The 16,510-nt window shown below is 34.9% G+C and overlaps 1 protein-coding gene across 2 annotated transcripts in view; it reads left to right on the forward strand.

Annotated features, from left to right (window-relative positions):
• Positions 1-16,510, forward strand: part of LOC116731683 (glutamate receptor ionotropic, kainate 5-like) — a 207,830-nt gene that overhangs the window by 134,561 nt on the left and 56,759 nt on the right. For both annotated transcript variants that reach the window (XM_032581498.1, XM_032581499.1), the window contains 5 exons: positions 1,819-1,983; positions 4,623-4,720; positions 6,822-6,987; positions 10,277-10,455; positions 12,393-12,446. In XM_032581498.1, coding sequence (XP_032437389.1) covers positions 1,819-1,983; positions 4,623-4,720; positions 6,822-6,987; positions 10,277-10,455; positions 12,393-12,446 — 662 coding nt within the window. The remainder of the gene's footprint in view (positions 1-1,818; positions 1,984-4,622; positions 4,721-6,821; positions 6,988-10,276; positions 10,456-12,392; positions 12,447-16,510) is intronic.

Genomic DNA, 16,510 nt, shown 5'->3' on the forward strand with positions numbered 1-16,510 from the left:
CTATTTTTGGTCTGGCATCATGCTTCATCTGATGCTGTCTTTTCTCATAGGATCCAGGAGTGTTTTAATATTATAAATATTTATACCCTGTGAAAGGACAGCTTGTTTTTCAGAAGTATCCAAATTGATTGCTCCTTGCAATATTGCACCAGTGAATCTGTACTATATTTAGATCAAGAGGACGCAACCGATTATACATTGTAAATCAAATTCTGATTTCATTCACTACTGGCCAGTTTCCTATAGTAACAGCCAAGTTGGCACTTCATTGAGAATATTGGCTTTTGGAGGACTCTAAATAATTTTATCTGTTACAAAGACCTGTACAGTATAAGATATACACTGCTTCAGAAGAAATAAGAGTACTTAGGTGAACAAAAATAATATGTTAGTGATGTCAGGGATATTATCACTCCTATTTGTAGTATTCATTTCACTAACAGCTGGGTTGACATGAAAAGCTCTCGATTTAACCTGTCCATCTAAATTCCAGCTTTCACTTGGAATTAGCTATGCCTATTGGGGATGTTTGCTCAACCTCTGAGAAAGGAGAAGATCTCAATGATCTTAGGTTTTTCTTAGTAATAAACTTGTGTCAGTTGTTGCTATACACCAACACTTTGTATTTCTATCCTTCAGGTTTTTACTTTGATCATAAAAAGCTGGGTTTTTTTGCATTTACTCTGTCTAGGCCAGAGGAATGAAGCCTTCTCATTAGGAGCTACTAGTGGGCTTATATATACAAACAATCAATTTAAATCTTTAGAGTTCCATGTATAAGATGTAGCTGTTTGTGTTTAGTTTCAGATAAAGCCTGTAAAAACACAGAAACCTAACATTAATACAAAGTTAGCTTAACAATGGCATGAGCAGAGCTCAAGTCAGTTCACCCTAAAGAGTTGTGGTGACAAGCGGTATCTTTCCAGTAAATACTGGTGTTCTTTTAATGTATTGCTATAAATGTGTTCAACTTTTTTTTAACACTCCTGGTGGCAATCCAATCAGCTGACTGGGATTTTAAGAGATTTACAACCACTCCTTAATGTTTTTAAAAAAAAATTTTGATTAAAAATAAAAATGGTGTTTATAGGACAACTGTTTTCAGGAAAATCAGCTTTACAATATCCTGTGTGTAGTTAAAGTGTCTCCATGCTCTGTGATCCTCCACACAGACAGGGTAGCTGTTATGATGATGGGTTGACATGGCACTGTGAAAAAACAAATGGGATGTGACTTAAGACCTGGCTGTACCACCAGCTCCAGTTAATCACTGAAATCCCTGTTTCTTTCAAGGCTTGAGTTCTGCTGCTTCAGGCAATAAAAAACGAGCAATTCTTTCACTTTAATCCTCACATGTACAAGTTTGAGAGATGGGGGATTTATTATATTTTAAATGTAATATTTGAGGTCTGATGAGTGGTTGAGCATTTCAGCACAGCTAAGTTCAAGTAGATTCTGTTTGAAAGAAATATTATTTTATGAGATTTTAGTAAAGCCCAAGATACACAAGGTAGTACAGAATTGTGTAATTACACACTTTAGTCACATCAAATGTCTATACAAAAATACTTTTCAAAGGTCATGAGATATTTTAAAACAGATCAAATCCCCCACATCTTCTTGAAGGTGTTAAGTCCAATTAATAATCAGAATATGAAACTATATTGAAAAATTAATTTTGATTAGATTGGTTCTGTCACACCCACCAGCTCTTTTCAAGCCACACTTTTGAGTCCACCCTTTTTAATTGTGTGCCAAAACTCAGACACCCAGCTAATGAATACACATTGCTTCTTCTGGTCTTCTTCCTTCCTTCAGCGGCCATTTTGGATGACCAGTCTGTGTGTGGTCGTGGTGAGCGTCTGGCTCTGGCTCTGGCCAGGGAGAACATTAACAGTCAGATGGAGGGTTCTGCCCAGGCCAGGGTAGAGGTGGATGTCTACGAGCTACAGAAGGATTCCCAGTACGACACCACTGACACCAGTAAGCCCCGTCATTTCGTCTGACTGCAAGTGACATATTAGTACACGTAAAGCTATTCCTCGAGAGTCATGAAAAAATTAGGTTCCTTTCAGAAGTTTGACTTCCACATTAATCTTTGTTTCTTGAAATTGTTCTTTTCTATAATAAGGCTGAATTATGGCATGTCTTAGGTGGATAAAGAGGCCAGAGTTATTTTGTTGCTGTAGATAAATATATCATGTAGGATACATAAGGCAATTGAGTGCAAATATGTAAAACCGTTTGTTTTTTTGTTTGTTTTTTATCTAACAAATCAAAGTTAGTTTGGTGGAAAAAATTATCGATCCGGTGCTGTAAATCGCAGAATACAGAGTCCAGTAATTCTCACCATCTCTTTATAACTATGTTTCAGTGCAGCTGAATACTTAATGTTAAACGTGTTTTAAGTTTTACCCAAGGTTGTTTTATGTGACTAAGTTTAATGTAACTGATTTCATTGAGAAAGATTAGTAAAATGAAAGTAATCATCCTTTTGTTTTTGTTTAGAAATGGCAAATGTAATACAAAACATACTCGGAGCAGCTGTTATGTCAGGTTGAAGCTATTTATTATGAACTGGTGCTACTGTATATAAATAAACTGAAGTGAATTTAATTAACTGACTGCTGTAATATTAGACACTGACAGAGTAATTTGGCTGGAGGTGTAGGGAAAGGGAAAGAAAGCCTCCAGTGAAGTTGGGAAATGTTATATAAGGCAAAATAGATGTTCTGGGCTCTGACACAAATATTATGCGAAACATAGGTTTTCTTTAAACTTTGCTCTGAGGCTTACAAGCTTCCCCCTTTTTTACTGTAACAACATTAATTTAGACAAAAACTTAAATTTTGGATTCTTCAGACAACAGGACATGTCTGCAAAAATGATATTCCACCATATTTTGCATCACGACATGAGACACAGAACAGTATGATAGCGTGACATTCCTAAGCCATTTACACTTACAGTATATTGCTTAACCGGGTTAACTTGGCACCTTTGGTAATTGTTTACAAGTATTGTTTAGGTCCACAGTTCTTTGTTGATTTCTTTTGATTTTCCCTTGATATGACACCAATGTTTAAAATGTTGCCTTTAAGCCCGTCCTTTGAAGTCCTTCATTTAACTTTAATGTTTTGAACATACACATAAAAAAGTCATAATATCAAAAATGTTTTAAAATATTTCTAAAGACATAAAAATCATTGAATGGACAAACTTCTGAATTTGAAAAAAGTTAGACCATCCCAATATTTCTCTCCATAGCTTACCATTTAGCAAATATTTATAGTCCTTTCCTAACAAACAGGAGAAGATTAGCCTAATTTATTTATAGAAATTGCTCAAAAATGCTAATGTATTTTTGTAGGGTGTATGCAATTCTTTTTCAGCTTTATGTGAAAATAATATTTTTGTTAAGGCTTCCATTTAAATTAATGAATTGGCCCTAAGTATGAATGCTACATAAGATTATTATAAAAAATTCTGTCTTGGAGAAATTTACCTTCCTCTGAGCTAAATTAGATTTACAAAGTACATTTTTAGTTTAAATCAAATTTTCTGTCCATGTTGACTGCGTTAGATGAGCAGTAATTTTCTTTCCAGCTGGTAATCAGGACATTAAAGAACAAGTCATAGGAACACAAGGACGGATGGCTCGTGGCGATGTTTCACCGTTTCAAGGTGTAGAACGTTCGTGTGAAGCGAGGTCAGACCGACCTCAAAGCTTGCAGCATTCTGAATGAGCAGCTGCTGATGATGTTTATTGATTATGAACTGCCAGCGGTATGAGAGGAGACTTCCCAGAGGACAGGCAGTTAGGTTTTCCTTCAGACTGGAGCACATAGACACACACTGACTAGTCCAAAACGACACATGTGCAGGGGAAACCTGGCTAATTAAACCAGAATATTGAAAATTCTCCAGCTGTCCATGTTACCTGGGAACTTTACTTCATACCTACAGTAAAGTTGGTACATTGATTTAAAAATATAGAAGTAAAGCTTGGTCTCTGTAGAGTAAGACAAACATCACATACCTCTGATACCTCATGCAGCAAATAACTCAGCCCTTTTTAGATTAAATGTCAACATTATTTATTTGTCTGGCTTAGGTACAGCTTTACATTAATATGCCATTTTTATTCTAAGAAAGCACACCATTCACCAAATAACATACTGAGAGCGTCTGTAATCAGAACTGTGACTATAATAATAATAATAATAATAATAATAATAATTGAGGAAGTTGGTTGCGATCTAAGAGATAAGTTCAAAGGATAGACTTTGAATCATTTGAATTCAAAGTCAATCATTTCTGGATCTACATTAATTTAGACCTACATTAATGTAGGTCTATGTTAATGTAGGTCTACATTAATGTATTGTAGACCTACTGTACATTGCATTAATGTAGGTCTATTAGAGTGGGATAATAGACCTACATTATTTTTGTAGGTTTATTGTGTCAATAATAAAAATGGAGATGGTAAAATTTTACCCACAGTTTATATTTTTGTCTGTATTCACTATAATATTATAATTAGAATGGCCAAAGCAATGATATTCAAGTTAACTTTAATTTAACACTGACCTCTGTTTCTGCATCCTTTGTCCCATTAGTGTGCCAGATCCTGCCTAAGGGCGTGGTCTCAGTGATCGGCCCTGCCTCCAGTCCCGCCTCAGGGTCGACAATCAGTCACATCTGTGGGGAGAAAGAGGTGAGCCATCTCTTGCCTCAAGCCATCTGATTATGTCAGTGTATGAAACTTAACAGGCATATCAACTTAGAGCCAAAACTCAATCAATCCAAACAGATTGTTTCTCAATGTCAGTAAGTCGGTTCTAATTTCTTCAGAAAGTGTTTGGAAACCATCCTTAACAACGAGACCTGCATGTCTTCTGACCAGTTTCATCCATTACATGGAAAGTTATGTGTTCGGTAGTTTCAAACTCACTTAAGACAGGTTAAAATGAATCAATTTGTGTTCATAGTTCAACGCCTGAACTCCAACATGAACAAGTTCTTGTTCATTTATCATGTTTTGTATAAATTAACACAGCAATATATGGGTCCTGACATAATTTCTAAATTAGCACAAGGTTTATGCTACTTCCTGTTTTATCTCCTGTTGTCTTTGCTCACATAAAATGTGTTTTATGATAAAACGGCTGCTATCATTCACATATTTTAATAGTTTCATCAAAAGCAATTAAATTGTGACTGAAAACGCTCCATGCTTTACTGGGCTAACAACATTTCTGTGGTCACCTTTGACCCTGATTAAGTCAGCGCTGATAGGATTTGGTATTTATTTGTTTTGTGGTCCATAAAAGTATTATTTTACAATCCAACAGCCACAGTAATACCAAGTAACATACTGAAATTCAAACATGCAAGAGCTGGAAAAGCTTGATAACTGCAATCTCAATCAGATCAAAAGTTTTTGGTTTATAGCAAAATAAATTTAAATTCTCAGGAGTTTTAATTACTTTGGTCACACGATAAGTGGATAAGTGTACATTTTGTCCTAATTTCTAACAACCCATTGGGCTCCCTATAAAAACCAAGATTAGATTTTCAGCAAACTATAATTATTCTCATCTACTGTGTTATTAATAACAATAATAAACTTTGCACTCATACTAGAATATAAGAGGTTACATTTGATTTAAAAACAAGATAGCCAACTCTAAAATTTGAAATAGTATGTATGTTTTAAGTCACTGCCAATAATGTTCAGTAAAAAAAAGAAAAGTGATGAAACCTTAATGACTTATGAGAAACAAATATTATCCGTTTCAATGCAAATGTTGCCAGATCAGCTCTCATGCAGATGCTAAAGCATTCTAACTGAGTACAAGGAGGAACTCATGTTCACACTTTCAGTAAATCCACATCGCCACAATCTCACTCTTTATTATCAGCCTCTAGCCATTGTTTTATCCTGAACCCTGTACCTGACATGTCTCATAATACTGGATTCTAAGTTTATTCTGTACATTATGTTTTGCCGATCAGAGCAAAGCCCAGTTGAGTTAATTACAGCTTAGCTTTTAAATTGCTGTGGGTGTTAGTCAAGGCTAAAGTTCAGACATTTCTCCTGTCACTACATTCATCATTCATTACTGAAGTGAATCATTTTTAAATCTCTCATTAATTTCTCAGTTTTATACAAACCTCCAGGTCACAGGAGTCATACTCTGGTGTTTATACTATAAGAGAAGTCATTTAAAATTTTATTCTATGAAGAAATGATCTTACCTGTAGTCTTTGAGTTTTCTTTTTCTTGATTCTAGCATTTTAAGGACACACAAACTACTTACAAATTTCCTTCTGAGATGGATGTTCTTTATTTGGAACAAATGTTTATGAAGTAATAAAAAACAATAATCCATACATACACCTACAGACAAGAAAACAAAAATTATATTCTGCAACATAATGTTTGAAGTCATTTTAGCTGCTTCTTTGAAAAGAAGTGAAATGTTTTTATTTTCTTCTTTTCAAAACCAAAATAGCAGAAAAAATAAATGTGTTCTGCAGTACTTTTCAAATGTTTCTTTAAAAAAAAAAAAAAAAAAGCCTAGGCTTTGGTGTTCAGATTTTCTTTCTGACAGTGGATAAAGACAGAATTGCCTGTAAGTGATGACACATGATTTTGCCAGTTGTGACCTTCATTTTAGTTTTTCCCGCTTTTGCTTTCCTCCCTTTTATGTATTTTCTTCCTCATGCACAGTGTTTAGGTCTTCAGCTTGATTAAAAGTTGCACAGCTTCTCTGTACTACTGTCTTTCTTTGTCTTCATCTGTCTGGATTAAGATTCCTCATGTGAAGATTGGCCCTGAAGAAACCCCAAAACTGCCATACCTACGCTTCGCCTCGGTGACTCTCTACCCGAGTAACGAAGACCTCAGCCTGGCCATCGGATCCATCCTGCAGTCCTTTGGCTACCCAACAGCTAGCCTCATTTGTGCTAAAGCAGAGTGTGAGTTCATTATCAATACCCTGTCATTTGTTTCTTATAATTCAGTCTCATTTAATTTATGACCAAAAACAACTCATTTAATGCAGCTGTGGATTTGCTGGTAATGCTATAAGTTGAATTTGAGTTTCTGGTTAGTTACTTTTATTCCTATCTGCTTTTCTTTCTGTCTGTTTTTTGCCACTGTGCTGGATTTAGGTTCTTGTGCTGAGCAAGTGCATTGCATCCATCAAGGTTTTTGGTTTTCAAAGCAGTAGCTATTTCAAACTCTGTAGAGTTCACTGATGTGTCCAGACGATAAGTTTATTGTGAGCTTAGGGTTTACCAAATCCGTCTTACCTGCTGAGGCGATGAATCTGAAAGACCTTTGGAGATTTCCTTTCCTGTCTGGCAGCTGGAATGTGTTCAGAAGGTTCTTCAAATCCTTAAAGTCAGAGCTGATGTGAACTTGATTTGTTGCAGCACATCCTCCAACATAATATGGCCACTTCATGGTTTGGCTCAGATATGGACCAAGCTGACATTGGTCCATTCTTGGACCAATGTCAAAACCTTACAAACTTTATGGGCTTCTTGTTAATTTGTCAACATAATGCAAGGTTCTGGAATAAAAATTTGGACTTCAAAATTATTTACAATATGTGACATACATTGGTATACTTTTTATAATTTCTTCTTTCCTGCTTCCTATTAGTTATGTACAGTATATCTACTTTTCCCTGTAAATGTGTTCCTACCAGTGTTTCTTCAAATATCTTTAAACAACTTTAAAATAACAAAAAACAATCATGTTAATTATTTATTAGTAAAACAGCAAATACTCGTAGACATGAAGAAGGAAAAAAAAAAATAATTGTTTTGAAAGCTATTCCATGTCTGATTTGGGAGTCTAATGACAATGGTTGCCATATGTTATAATAACGGGAAACTTCCTAACGTTTTCATAATTGACTGCCAATTTAGAGGGCCAGCTGTTTTAATGCTTCAGAGTCGTGTAAAGGAAAAAAGCATGTCAAAGAACTGATGCAAACATCTGTCACTAAATAAATAAATAAACAGCCAAACTATGATTCCCAGAGTCAAAATTCATTAGATTCCTGGATTTGTTACTGTTTTTGCAATCACAGTTATAATCCAACTCTTTGAGTTCAGAATTCACTTGTTTTTACTGATGAAGACTATTTAAAGTTGGACAATTCTTGTCTTTAATGAATGAAAAAAAAATTATATATATATATATATATATACAGTACAGACCAAAAGTTTGGACACGCCTTTTAATTCAATGAGTTTTCTTTATTTTCATGACTATTGACATTGTAGATTCACACTGAAGGCATCAAAACTATGAACAACATATGTGGAAATATGCACTAAGCAAAAAAGTGTAAAACAACTGAAAATACCCCTTATATTCTAGTTTCTTCAAAGTAGCAACCTTTTGCTGTGATTACTGCTTTGCACACACTCTGCATTTTCTTGATGAGCTTCAATAGGTAGTCACCTGAAATGGTTTTCACTTCATAGATGTGCCCTGTCATGTTAATAAGTGGGATTTCTTGCCTTATAAATAGTCATGAAAATAAAGAAAACCCATTGAATTAGAAAGGTGTGTCCAAACTTTTGGTCTGTACTGTATATATATATAAACTTTTTCTTTCCGTCCCTGTTCAGTCCAAACAAAAAAAACTGTTAAATCAGGCCTGCGAACCATTTAGAACAACTTTTCCAACTTTTCAGCCATATTGTTGTCTTCTTTATGTCTCACGTTGTTGTTTGGTATCTCAGTGTAATAAGCTTTTAATTTTGTAATTTGTCGTTCTTTCTGCACTCTTAGAATTCAGTCAGTATCAGTTCCCATATTTGCAACATTTTGCCCTTTTTATTTCTAGGGCACAAACCGTCCATAAAGGCACCTCATCCATTTTGCTAAAAATTGTGATGGTCATCACGCCTATGTGTCATTTCACACCATGTGCTTACACAGCCTCTTCAGTTACCATAGGCAACATCTGTCATGGGACAATTTTTACCTACCATGCATCAATTCACTGCTGCCTTGGGGACACTTTGTGCTAGATTTAAAAACCATTAATATTAAATCATTTCCTGCAGTATACAGTAAGAACATTTTCTTATGTGTCTCAGATAAATAACACCTGCAGGAGATGCTATATTATTATAATTATTTTGATTAGAATCACAGTTAGTGGTAATAAGGTGTAAAATAAAGAAATGTTGGAGTGATGATAGAAATGTGTTGGTACAAAATTGGTGTCCAAATATGTGAAGGGGGGAATTGACCTGCTTGTTAGAGAATTTCCTGTGTATTCCTGCTGATAATTGAGTGTTAATCTTTTATTTACGCCTCTCTCGGGATTGTTGGGGTGGCGTTTTTAAGTTCACAAGCTTGGAGAAAGTTATTTGAAGTTAAAAAGAGAAATTTTCTGGAGAATATTAGGATTTATTTATATTTCAATATGTTTGTAGGTAGCAGTCAATACTTCCAACGGTTTAATTTTTTTTAAGAACCCACACATTTAAGTAAACAGAAAACAAAAACGTTCTATCTTCAGCTGAGCTAAGCAGACCGTTTAAGTGTGAACATGAACAGGATAAAAAAGTATATATAATTTCTATTGCTCTTTAATCAGCTGAGATGTGTGTGAAAATTGTTTTAGTGTTTTTCTGTATTCCTTAATAAAGCTTGATTTGAGAATAAGTTTTAATTTATAATAAACAAACTATGGAGATTAGAAACGTACATTTCATCCAGTTGTTGTAAAAATATTCTTTATTTTTTATATTGTTTGAAATGTAAAGGTGTCTAAAAAGTAAAAGCTTTTACATCTGTTAGGACACCTGGGACAACATGCATTCTCTGAGGAAAGAAATTAATGGCCTCTCTACATAATCACCTTTATCCCAGTCTGTTTATTGCCTCTTTTAGGGCAATGAAGCAGCAACAGTTATTTGTCACTCTAATGATTCTGAATCCCATCAATTTCCTTTTTTTTTTTTTCTCTTCCTCAAATCAAAGTAATAATTTAACAAGCAAACAAGCTTATTACTCAATGGAACACTGTTTATGTATGTAATGTTTCTTCTGGCCCATACTTTTTCAGCTTCACAATATCTGACACTTACAGCCTTGTTTGTTAAATCAACTTATTGCTGAGTTACTTTACCAAAAAAAACAGATTCTTTTAAAAGCCATGTTTAGGAGCAGCTATCATATTTGTACTTTATTCTTAAAGACTTTTGCTTCTCTCTTTTCTTTCTTGTTCTGCAGGCCTGCTCCGATTAGAGGAGCTTGTTCGCCACTTCCTTATCTCCAGAGAGACGCTGTCGGTGCGAATGCTGGATGAAAGTCTGGATCCCACCCCTTTGCTGAAGGAGATCCGTGATGACAAAGTGGCTACCATCATCATCGATGCTAATGCCTCTATATCTTATCATATTCTCAGGAAGGTGAGGCTGTGCACTGCATGTCATGTACATCAGCAAAATATGTAAATATTTATTTTTAAAAGTACTGAATTCTGACAGCATCTGCGCAACATGATTTGAGTATATTGTGACAACTTATACATAATTAAAAATCTTTCTTCAAGCATGTTCTAAAACACGCTTTTTTCACTTTAAATGTCAAACATAATTAATAATCAAAATATCTAAGCAAAGCAAATGAGTTGTGTCTCATATCAAACCAGTCTTATGGCAACTCTATTAAAAACAAAGAAGTGTTATTCTTCTAATGTTGTTAAAAAATTAGAAAACTTTTAGCTTACATTTAGACTTACCAGAAAAAGAACTAATTAAAGTTGGATTAAAGTCAAGTTGATTTAGGCCATTTTTCAGTAGCTTTAAAATCTAAGTTGCTTTAAAATCTAAGTGACTCTGTTTTAGTTTTACAATGGACCAAAGCAGCAGAGCACCAACATCTATAGACACAATATTTGAACTAGTTTGGTTGTTGATCTTGATAATTCTTCCAACTAAACAACTGGAGGAAACCAGAGAAAAGCCATATTTAAAGAAACATTGGCAAGTTGACTTGTGAAACACTATTATACCAGAATTCCACACACATGTCTTGACATTTGGACAGTTAGAAAATAATGCCCACCCTGTCACTCTTGGTAGCTTTATAATGTGAAACGCTGCACTGAAAAAACCTGTCGGCTCAAATGTGCTCAAATGTTCTCACACTGCATTTCTTACTTTATGACTCACTATAATCTATAATTTTTAACAATTGATTACAAGGCAGAAGACAACAATGAAGAAATCAAAATCTGATTTGCATCATTTGGTTTGCTGCTATGATTACAAACTCCTCTTCTGAGACCTTAAAAGCCCTAGAGCATTATGTGAAACATCACCTGAAAAGTATCCATGGCAGGAGAATTATTTCTTCTTTCTAATCAAATAAATACAAATATGGAAACCAAACCATTTAATGCGTAACATTTCCACAGATAATTTGCTTGCAAATGTTCATAAATTTAAATCAAATAAATTAAGACATGTCTGTATCTTGTACATTCGTAAGCCGCCCTGAGAAATCTTTGCTCTCATGGCTGAAGCGCTGAGGTGAAGGTGAGCAGAGGAAGTGCAGAGAGGCAGACAAACTTTGGAAATCAATTACCTCTTTTTTTCTTTATAAGTGAAATTAGAAGAATGTAAACATTATTGTGTAATTCAAAATAAATACAAATAGTCTAATGCTGTTGTTCAGTTATTGCATTTCACCTCATGAATCATTTAAAGGGAAGCCTTTTTAATGAAGACATAAGGTCATAACCTGGAGTTCTCTGTTAATTAAAATGATAAAAAATAAAAACTATTTTACATCTTTTTGATTAACAGCTGTTTGTGTTTGTGTTTAAAGAAAGGATAACTTTTATCTTAAAGCAAAAATAAGTGTTATTTATTTATTTACTGCTCCCATCTGCTGGTCCTGGTGGATTTGTCTAGAAATAAGTAGTGAAATCTGTGTTGTGAAGTCTGTACTGAAATCAAACAAATAACAGGTGTAAAACAGTAGTAAAATAGACAGAAGATTGGACTGCATTATCAATTGTGTCCTCAGTCTATTGTCGGATCTAGAACAGGTTAAATCAAAGTGTCTTCTTGGTGTCATTTTATTCAATCAAAAATCTCACACTGAACTCATTTAGCTTCCTTCTTTTAAAATTTTTCTTTGCTTCTAATGTAACATCCTGCTGGTCATTGTACATTTTTTTAAAAAAATCTGGAAACGAGTTGGTAGAGATTTTAAATAATGGATAAATGAGACTTCCTGATGAAAAAACTGTTTAACAGTTGTGGTTTGAGCTGTGTTTTTTTGTTTAGGATTGAGGTATCCGTCTTCACCTTTCTTCTTTCATCTTTGTGCGTTGCAGGCTAACGAGCTGGGGATGATGTCAGCCTTCTACAAATACATTCTCACCACCATGGTAAGAGCCTTTTGCCTTGTAGAGTTATTAATCTGAAATCATTCAAGAGGAATTTCCAATTGGTTATTTATCTTCATCTAACATATCTACATCCTGCTACTCCTTACACATTCTGGCCATATGTCAGTAGTATTTTTTCCCTTATACCTGTTTCTTTTGCCTTGTAATTACCTTCTTGATTTTTTTTTATTTTCCTGCTTGCCCAATATTTAGAAACCTTTTTGTCAGTGTTCTTCCTTGTATCTCTTTTTATTTCTTTTTTAATCATTTTTGTTGGAAAAACAATGGACAAAACTTGGAATTTGGAAATGTGAAATATATATTTAGGTAATCCCTGACCTGATTATACATTCATCAGTCGATTGGCTGTATCAGTCTATCCCTGCAGGGTTATCATGGTTAGTGGTTACACTGATTTTTTTTTTGCCCGTGGAATAGGAAAAAGTTTGGTTGAGGTTGATGCATTGATTAGATCTAAGTTTCACTGTAAGAGGTGAATGGAACACATGCATAGATTCACTTTCAGCCACTTTTGTTTATGTTACTGGTAAGAGTTGCATATGTTTATATGTTTAACAAATTGATTCATTATCTATCAACTCATATACTCACCCAATCAGCTATTTAATAATCAGCTTCAAATTTCTTTGTGATTCACATAGGAGGGAGCAACGTTTAAAAAGTAAACGTTTTTAACCTATTATCTATTTTATATACTGTACATTATGAATAGAGAAATCTGTGAACTCCTACCTCCTGAACCACTGCCACCCTGATTGCCCTGAAGTCTTTAGACATTCAACATCTGTACTTCTGTTTTTACCTCTGTGAAGAACTTTTTCTTACATCTGACCTGCTGGGTATGAAAAGTGCTCATAAATATTTTTTGTTGATTTACTAGTTTTATTTTCTGTCATTTTCTTGTCACACCTTCACTTCTTCTCACTCTTTTTCTATGTGTCTTCTAGCCTTGAAAAATTGTGTTCCATTCTTGTTTTTTTTTTTGGTTTTGGCTTTTTGTGAATCACCCTACATTTGTTTGGACTCCTTACTTTTACTATCATTTGCTCTGTACTTTTCCCCCTTGACTTCATACTTTCCTGTTAATTTATTTCAGCAAATTTCTTTTTATCTCAATATCCCTACAGCAATTTTTTCCAGATGCTACCGTTAGCAAAATATCTGGTGTTTTCATTTGTAAGCAGCCTTTTCACACCTCCAGGATATTTTTTTATGTTACATCCTTAAGCAAAGCTTTCCTGTTTCCTCCCTTTCCCCCTAACCTCCCTCTTTCCATCTCTCCCTTCTCATCAGAGATGCATGCTGCTCCTTCCACTGTTTGTCATCATTATAATTCCCCTGTTTGGTGTCGTGCCCTTGTACAAAGAACCTGCGTGGATAATAACGTTTCTCGATCTCTGCCTTGACTCTAAACACTGCATGACACGAGACTTTAACGGGGCCCTTCACACAGCACTAACAAACCAAGGGCAAATTTGTCATTCCCCCCCCCAACCTCATCTCTGCCCCCTCTTTCTTGCATTTTCATTCACCTGCAGCGGTGTCAGTGACCTACCTTTAACTTTGCACTGAACATGCTCTGCAGACTGTAAAAATACTAGTGAAGAAAAACACGATTTCAATATTAGCCCTAATGTTCTTAGAGCATACGAAACACAAAAGGGATTCAATCATTAGGCATGATGATTCTGCTCAGCTTTCTAGTCTGTAGGAATCATTATTGCTTAATCTGTCTTTTTTATTGTCAACTACATACTGGTTCATTTTAAACTGCCTAAAGTTAACAGACTCATTACAGTTAATAATTTGGTTTGAGATTATTTTTTTTATTTGTCTGTTTGTGGGTTCATGCAGTTTGTAGAACTGCAGAGCCTTTCTGTGTGAATCTTGTATGTTCTTCCCATGTATGCCCAGGTCCTCTCTAGTTACTTCTCACTGTCCAAAACATATGTGTTAGATTAATTCACCATTTAAATTGTCCTTAGGTGTTGATGTGTGCATGCATGTGTGCATGGGTGTGGTTTACCCTGTGGAGGACTAACAACCTGCTAGGGGTTTACTCAATTTAAGGACTTAGGCATAAAATTTACCCCAGCTGTCGACAACAACCCCAGTACTCCACACGTAAAAAGCAAATTACTCCCCACATGAAGGTATGCATAAACTAAAAATATATATATATCTGTAAAAGCCACAGAAAGCAGAGAATCCAGGTAAAATCTAAGTCATTTCTGCAACAATGTGTAAATCAATATTAGCTGGTTTGATAATAACATTAACAAAACAATGAGACCTTTACAAAGTCTTTCTGTTGCAAAGCACTAATAGTGATGGTTCCAGTTTTTTTTCTAAACTTAGGACTGAATAGGAGTCAACTTCCAGAATCCTCATTGAGTCATAAGTTCCTATAATTTCTCACATAGGAGACGAAACAATAACCCAAAGATTGGATCTTTAAAAGATTTAAGGCTTTAAGGTTAATTTGTTTTAAGACATTTGTCAAAATCACATCTAAGTAATTCCTGTGATCAGTTTCTTAATACAGTGGATTTCTTGAAGTTGTCATTACTAAAAAATAGCTTTCACACACAGTAATAAGTTTCTGTAAGTCTGTTCAATGTTTGACTCCCTGTAATTCCAGTTGTCTATCCATAACTTTGTTTATAAACTAGTGTACTTTGCTTTGTATGTCTGGATGAGGTGGATTGTTGTCAATGGCAACACTGACAATATCTAAAGAAAACAGTTATATGTTCAATACTCATTTTACCGATAGCCACCTGTTGATTCTTCACTTAGTGTTTATGGGTTGAGAGGTCAGCAGGTATTTGGGAAACTCCCCAGCTACATGTTACAAACTATCAAGAAAAGAAAAAAAACTCAGTGAGATATGCTTTTCCAGATTGGTCAGGATACTGGCCAAATTTTGTGTTATTATTAATTTATTATCTCATAGAACATGGGCCAGGCTTGGTTTTAAGATTGTTTTAATATTATTCCAAGAAATAGTTCCTAAAATTCACATAAGTGCCATCAAGCTTAAAAGCTATTATTGAGCAGCATTAGCTGAGTATTGTGTCTTTCGACTTCTATTCTGTTTGACTAGCTTCTGCTGGTCTCAATTTACTGTAGACAAAGCATGTGAAGATGTTCACAGTCTACTTTCATGTTTATTTCCTCAAAATATTTAAGTGCAAATGTTGACTGAAAATAATTGTGAAATGATGTTTTAAGCATGTATGAGATTCAAACCCTTTACCAGCTGTTGGTAAAGGGCAGACCATCCAGGGAACTCAGTTGGTATTAGTTATTATTGTTGCAGTGCCGTGTCTGAAAATGCTTCCAATACTTGAAAATGTAATTGTAAAAGCAGGTCGGAGACAATCTGAATCCACTAACATGGTTACAGATGAACTTATCACAAAGCAGCTAGTGACTCATCTAAATAGGAAAAACTTACTACTTAAGTGCATTAATAACATAAATGCATAAAGGTGAACTTAAAACATAGAAGTGTGCATATCAAAGTAAAATAATCAGAAAGTTATTACCATTATTAATTTACCCATCAAATTCCTTAGGACTTCTGAAGGTCATTACCTCTTGAACACCTTAGGGAGCATCACCCTCTGCTTTTAAGAGCTCACATGTTTAAACAGTTGAACTCATTAGTTACCAGCATGGACTAGCCTAAAGACCAGCTTCTTTCTAAATGAACATCTAGCGTGAAGCATGCTGCAGTCAATGCATCACTGGTGTCCTTCTGGAATGCTGTTGCAGTGCTTTCTCCCTCAGCAGTGTTGGCCTGGTCCCTGCAACCCGGCCAGCCAACTGCTCTTTGTCAGAGCTGGCAGGGCGACAGTCTGACAGCCGGCCTGGCTGCTGCTGAAATTGATTTGGCATCCGGCAAGAGCAACGGCAACAATGACGGCAACAGTTTCTCAGCCACAAGAAACAATGGAAATACAATAGATAAGAAAAAGACAGATATTTTAGTCAATAAATGTAAAAATATATATATATATATATGTATATATATTTGT

This window comes from Xiphophorus hellerii, chromosome 13 (genome assembly GCF_003331165.1).
Source record: "Xiphophorus hellerii strain 12219 chromosome 13, Xiphophorus_hellerii-4.1, whole genome shotgun sequence".
NCBI classification, from domain to species: Eukaryota; Metazoa; Chordata; class Actinopteri; order Cyprinodontiformes; family Poeciliidae; genus Xiphophorus; species Xiphophorus hellerii.